Genomic DNA, 6927 nt, shown 5'->3' with positions numbered 1-6927 from the left:
TGGCAGAAGTGCATACAGAACGTGAAGAATTGTAATAAAAATTTGTGTAGTGACAGAAAGGAAAAAATAAAAGATTACGTGCTTTTTTATTTTATGCGGAAAAACAGTTTCAAGGGACAAATGCACCCACCCATAATTTTGAAAACTGGCGGACGGCAGGCAAGAAGAATTGGACCAATGTGAATAAAACTGTCACAGACATTGTAGACCTAAAATGAGAGAAAACCTTTTTCATATTTTCCTTTAAAAAAGAGGGGTACAGACCTTCTAAACCGTTGTTTATGAAATATCAAAAGGGCGAATAAGTATACGTCGGAAGTTCATAAAAAATATGGAAATTTGCAACGGAAATTTGAGTAGGTTCAGTTTGCAAAAATTAAACGAACATGTGTATGTGGAAAAACCGTGTAGGGGCGAAGGCCTTCTACCCCTAAAAATACCGTTATAGCGCAGGAACAAGTGTAACGAGCCAAGTGAAATTGTGTGTAGATATTGTATATTCAAAATAAAGCCTTTCGTGTTTCCCAGGTGTCCCCATCTGATTTACTTCAAATTTGACACATCAACAGTATACAAGAAATTAATGGACACATGTTATTGTTTAGGCGGAAACCATTGTAAGAGTTAAGGACGCCTCAAAATGCTATAAAATACGCTATACTGTTTGTTTACTGATCATATACCAGATTTGAAGAAATTGGATGTTGACACCTGTTAAACAAGATAAGCTTCATTTTACAAATACAATATCTACACAAGATTTCATTCGCTTAGGCGCTCCTTCCGCCACCCAACACTTCGGTCCACTCAACCGTTTTTCTGTTTTTAAAACATAATATGAAACACGTGTTCAATCATCTTACATCTACGATATGTATCTATGCAAAATTTCATTCACTTCGGTACAGTCCTTCTTGCATTTCGTACATCAAATTCTTAACTTTTGAGTAGTAGCTTTTGCCCATAAAACTGCTTTTCCGCAGAAAATAAAAAAAACTCTATTCTTTTATTTTTTTGTATTGTCACTATACAATGTTTAGTTCCAATTCTTCATGTTCTTTAGGCACTTCTGACACACTGCTATTAACACTTTTGGTATATTATTACCCATGGTCCGCGCTCAAGCCAAACGTTTCTTCCAGAAAAAAGTATGAAACACGTTTTCCCTCGTTTTATGTCCAAAATATCTGTGAACAATTTCACTCACTTCGGGCCACTTCTTCTTGTCTTTCGGGCGTCAAATTTCAAAATTTTGGTTGGGATCTTCTGCATCCTAAAACCGTTTCTCTGCATAAAATACAAACTACGTATTCATTTATTTGATGTGAAGTAACTACCTTCCAAATGTTGTACAAATCTTAGTATTAAGCTTTGAAAATGTTCCATGTTAGAAACATAGAATGAAAGCAAAATTTTGATATAATACTACTTAGTGGATTTATTGGGGCGTATGAACGCTTGTGAAAAAATTTCTTGAAATACCGAGAGGGATAAAATAAAATATTGTACACAGAATTGTCCACACCTCTAGAAATAATATTAATTATGATAATAATGTTGTGTTCCTTTTTTAATTTGTTCACGGCATATATAAAGACTCAACTTCTCTTGATCGCTAGTTACACGCAGTAGCTGCATTTAGGCTTATGAAGGACACGTTTAGGCCATGTATGTCCATGCTAGAAAATACTATTTCTTCTGGTGGAAGTTACACAGTTTTGCTCTACTATCTTATTATCTGTACTGTTGTACTTGATATATTTGTTTCAATTTCATCCTGGTTTTCTTTGTAGGCAACTGAATTTCAGTTTTTCAATTTAATTGTCAGGCAGTACATATATGTATTTAGACACACACACACACACGCATATATATATATATATATATATATATATATATATATATATATATATGAGAAAAGATCATATTCCTCCACTTACTCGAATTCAAGTAAGAATTCTGTTAATACGTTTACTCAAACTCTCAAACCTTATAGATTTCATTGTAAGTTGATTTTTATTTACAACGTTGTGTATATTTATTGCGAGAATTTTTCAGTGCTTCTCAAGTTAACATTTAACTGTCTTGAAAAACAGATTACTTGTAGACCATTGAATGTGTTGAAGGAGATGATATTTTGTTAGCTATAATAATTATTCATTTGAAAGTCGATTTTGATAAACAAACATGATTAGCTTACAATTATGTAATTGCACATACTCAACAAACCTCTTTTTTTTTTTTTTTTTTTTAGGTGAGAGATTCTTTAACAACAGTAACAGAACACTACACAAAGAAACAATTTCACCATTCGTTGATTTACACCCAGTATGGATTGTGTCATGCATTCAACACAGCATTTGTTTCTTCATTCAGGTGAGCAAACAAATTAAATATATACTAAAGATTTTTTTATATAGTACCACAAAGAACTTTTGTTACAATAGTCATATCGAAATATTTTAATCAAACACTTGTATTGATTTATATATTAATGCAATCTCAATATATGAATAAGTCTTTGAAATGGTTGTCGGGGATTATATTGATAACCTAGGATATGTACGAGTAATATAGGGAGCTAGCTTTAATGCGAGGCTGAGGAATTCAGAGTTGATTAACAGGTGCCCCGCTCACGTCACCACGAAACGGTCACTCGACGGTTCTGGGCAGGGTTGCCAGTTCGTTGTAAAAAATAACCTAATACTCACTTAATTCAAAGAGTTTATGCAAATCATGCGATCGCTATCGAAAGAATTTTTTTAACTCGTCATTTACAAATTTGCATAAGCAGTTACCGTATTTGGGTACATTTTGCATATTATTCACTTCTATATTTTATAGCCACTTGCGTGGCTTAGTGGTCTAGCATTTTAGTCTCCGATTCCAACATAAAGGGGTCAATTCCGCTGGGGACAGCTGAATGGAATGGTTCAAATCCCACTTTATGCAAGAAAAAGTGTAGTTCTACATTTATAAGCTTCTAAGCTCGTTTAGAGCTATATTTCTTATAAGTAATTAATAATAATAATAATAATAATAATAATAATTTTAACTTTAATTCTTTTTAATAATAATTTCAATTCTTATTAATAATAATTATATCTAAGAATATTCCGCTCTTTCAAAGATATTTTGTTGGCTCTAAAAATAGCATTGTCTTTGTATAATATATCTATTTACAACCTAATCACAGAGCTTATATATAACACTTGAAATACATAAATTATATACATTCCTATTAACACGTAACAGTTTACAAGCGCAATGAAGAATATACCGGTATGTTTTATGTTTACGTTCAATTAATCATTATCACTAGAGACCAGATGTTTAGGCATTAAAAACCTAGAAAATAGGTAGGCAAATAGGCACTTAAAATTTATAAAATAGGCACTAAAATGTAACTCAAAATAATGAAGATACATACTCAATACAATTAAAAAATAAATTCAAGTCATAGATAGTGTTCAAAAATATAGAAACAGGCTACCTGTTTGTGAATATCTTCTTTTCTTGTATATATGAAAACGAAGCTTGCCATATATTCCGAGTATATTTGGTAAATACATTCTCTACTGCACTTTTTCACTATACATAACAGTCCAAATTTTATATATTTATCAGTACACACAGCAGTCCAAACTTTTACAGCACTTTATCAGTACGCATAGCAGTCCAGAATTTTATGGCATCTTATCAATATAAACAACACTTATATTTCTCGGAAGAGGCAGAATCCTTTCTTGAAATTCTAAATTGTATACTTTCTCCTAATAAAGTCTAATTTGGAAGAAAATTCATAGAATAGGCAATATTAGGCACTTAAGCAATTATTTAGGCAGGAACGGGCGAAATAGGCAAAATAAAATTGTCTTAAATTGAAACTATAACCTCCGATTTAAACTTCAAAACGTTATTTTTGATTATATTTTTAACATTAAAGAATAGACATTTTGTCTAACATCCGGTCTCTAATCATCACTATCGGACATGCGCTGAGCAAGTTCAGAATCCGAAGACGAATTCTCGTCCTCTTCGCTTATATCATCATCATCATCACTGTCAATACCAAGTTCAATTACAAAATTATCTATGGTATCCTCTATTAATCCATCTTTCTCCCAGAACTGCTGCTCCACTCTAATCACATGTTTGTTGTACCCCTCACAATCCTCCGGTGTCACAGACTTCTGAGCATCTCTGGTCACTTCCTCCAATTTAGTCAAAGGCAAATCCCCTTTTGGATTATTTTCCCTAACAATTCTTTTGATTTTTGCCCAAGCTAGTTCAATGGCATTAAGTTCACACATGTAAGGCGCAAGGCGAAGTACGTTATGACCATTGATCTTCAATAATTCATCAATGCGATATACTTTCTCCTGTGGCTTATGTTGTTCAATCAGCTGATGTAGTTCAAACTTCTTCATATTTTGGGAAAAGGGAACTTGGTTGTCTTGAAGCCAGTTCATCATCTCCTGTTTTACAGCATACATTGATGGTGGTTTGTTAATTTGTATATTGTGGTAGGGAGCATTATCAAGAACAATGATACTTTCTTTAGGAAGATTCGGGACAAGTTTTTCCGTAACCCATTTCTCAATATTAAGTGAGTTCATTTGTCCGTGGTAGTCCCCAGAAGCCCTTCCTGCTCTAAAAGTTAAACTTGCCCCATCAATAAACCCACTACTTGCTCCAGCATTCACTAAAATCAACCTGTTCGAAGAACTTGGGTTTAAAGACACACCGTGTAAAGTTTCACCCTGCCAGCATTTCCCAAAAGTCAGATTGTTGTCTACCCAACTTTCGTCTATGTAAACGATATTTCTATTTTGTGACCTGTAATTTCTAATTGCCCTCAAATACCTTCCCCTCCAATTCACAATATTTGGACGCTCGATGAGAATCTTCCTATTACTCCTGCAACCCCATACTGTGAAGCAACCGCCGTAAAGTGTGAACCTTCCACGGGAAATCAACTTTTTGTTTGATGACTGACAATAACTTTGGTGCACTTGGAACAACCCCATAAGCAATTGTCCGTCGCACATCGTCGGGCCGCAAGCTACTATGGCGGTATATAAGCGGATTTCGAGCGGGAACGAGGCGGGACATCGAGTCGGTTGAGTAACTGCAACCATTGGCGGACCGATGACGGTTTTGTCGGGGTACCCGCGAACGCGGTACTGCGACGGATGTAGCCTTCAGACCATACGCTGATCGTGGCGGTTGACCCTCCTTACGGTCCTGTGGCGGGAACGGATCGGCTTTGCATTACCCACAATTCTTCACTCTTCGCGTGGTGAATGTCATTTGTTCTGGTTTTCATATGAAGAGAAGAGAACTCGGTAACGTCTGTTGACCTAGGATATAAGAGCAACAGGTGGCAGCATTGTACTCATGTAACTATTGTCAGACAGTTCGTTGGCTTACAAAACTATTTTCGTGACCGGTTACAGCTGAACATGTTACGTTATTTGTTACTTGGCAAAATGTCAAATATACTGCCTAAAACTTTGCTCATTGCAAACAATCAACTCCAAAATTAAAATTCTCACTGACAATTACGAGATAGTAGTTCAGATATGCTTGGAAGGTATTGCCTTCTACTGCACGATACTCCAGATCGATATTCATTTCGATCTATCAGCTGTGACGTACCACACGTCAGTACGGCTGTTTTTTTGCTACCTTCCTGTTCCTCATCCCGGGTTTTTTCTCTTGCCTCACTTCCGAGCACTGTACGTCAGACTAATCCAGCCAAGGGCGTCTAGTGCTACGAGTTTGGCACCTGAAACTACTCACCCTTGACGGCTATCCAAACGGGTCGTCTCACCTTACATTTTTCATCTCATAGCATCGCTTTACTAGTTGGTGCGGCCTTGTGCCCCTTCATCGGCTTCTCTGATGGCGGACCCTGGCTTAGTTTCTGGACAATCCTTAGAATGTCGACACGATTTTTTACCGCCAGTTGTCCCCGGTCCCGCTGGTCACACTGCGAAGGTAGAGAAGCGGAAAGACCGCAAGGAGAGACATCGCCAAAACTCCGAATGCTCTACTGCTTCCGCAGCTTCTGGCACTTCAACTCGGACGAGGTCTCGATCACCTCAGAGTCGTACGAGTTTCGCTGCCAAGGTAAAAAACTCACCACCAGCTAAGAAACAACACTTTGTTTCCGCCTCTGAATCGTCAGATATGGAAGCCGAAGGCACTTCAGCAGTACGCAAAACATCTGACCAAATCATTCTTTCATCAAACGCTACTCCATCTCTGCACTCTTTCCTACTCCAACACTATGACTCTAAGTTCTCCAACGAAAAACTCATTATCTTACAATTACGAAAATATCTACCTAGCCTCCCACTTCACGAAGTAGTAAAAACACGCAATGGCTATATCTTCAAGTCTCCCGATCCAAATTTCGCAACTACTGTTCGCAACAAAGCATCCTTTGAAATCTTCGGAAAACAGTCAATCCTTACCAACCTCACATCTTCCCGTCGTAAGCAACCTCCTCCTCCGAAGCGACCCCCCATGTTATCTGTCGTAATTCGAGGAGTCGATCCTACCTATTCAGATGAGGAAATTACGGATGAATTACAATCCGAAGGGCACACGATTCACAAAATCATCCGCATTCGTAACAACAGCGGTGCCACCTACATGGTGCGTGTCCTTACACCATCACAGGAAACTATTGACCGCCTTCTTACCCAAGGTGCATACATCTATAAACGCAGACACCGCGTGGAACCTTCTCGGTCACCTGCACCTATGCCACTCAGATGTGAGAAATGCCAGGCGTACAACAGCCATTCAACGGCTCAATGTACAAACCCTGCTGTTTGTGGCTATTGTTCCGGTCCACACCAAACGCGTCTCTGTCCGAATATGCAGCTCCCTCCTCAGTGTTCTACCTGCAAAGAT

At 37.4% G+C, this 6927-nt stretch overlaps 1 protein-coding gene across 1 annotated transcript; it reads right to left on the bottom strand.

Moving 5' to 3' along the window:
- Window positions 1-3974: 3974 nt before the first annotated feature.
- LOC145692592 (uncharacterized) lies at window positions 3975-5051 on the bottom strand. The gene has a single exon (XM_081767912.1). It carries the CDS (start codon window positions 5049-5051, stop codon window positions 3975-3977), a length of 1077 nt encoding a protein of 358 aa, XP_081624038.1.
- Window positions 5052-6927: the final 1876 nt, after the last annotated feature.

Source organism: Thermobia domestica, chromosome 8 (genome assembly GCF_964235325.1).
Source record: "Thermobia domestica chromosome 8, izTheDome1.hap1.1, whole genome shotgun sequence".
Classification (NCBI taxonomy): Eukaryota; Metazoa; Arthropoda; class Insecta; order Zygentoma; family Lepismatidae; genus Thermobia; species Thermobia domestica.
The sequence above is the reverse complement of the archived record's forward strand: the minus strand, read 5'-3'. Positions and strand labels throughout refer to the sequence as shown.

Excerpts from the sequence above, each read along its gene's own strand:
- LOC145692592 (XM_081767912.1), bottom strand. The coding sequence starts at position 5,051 with ATGTGCGACGGACAATTGCTTATGGGGTTGTTCCAAGTGCACCAAAGT.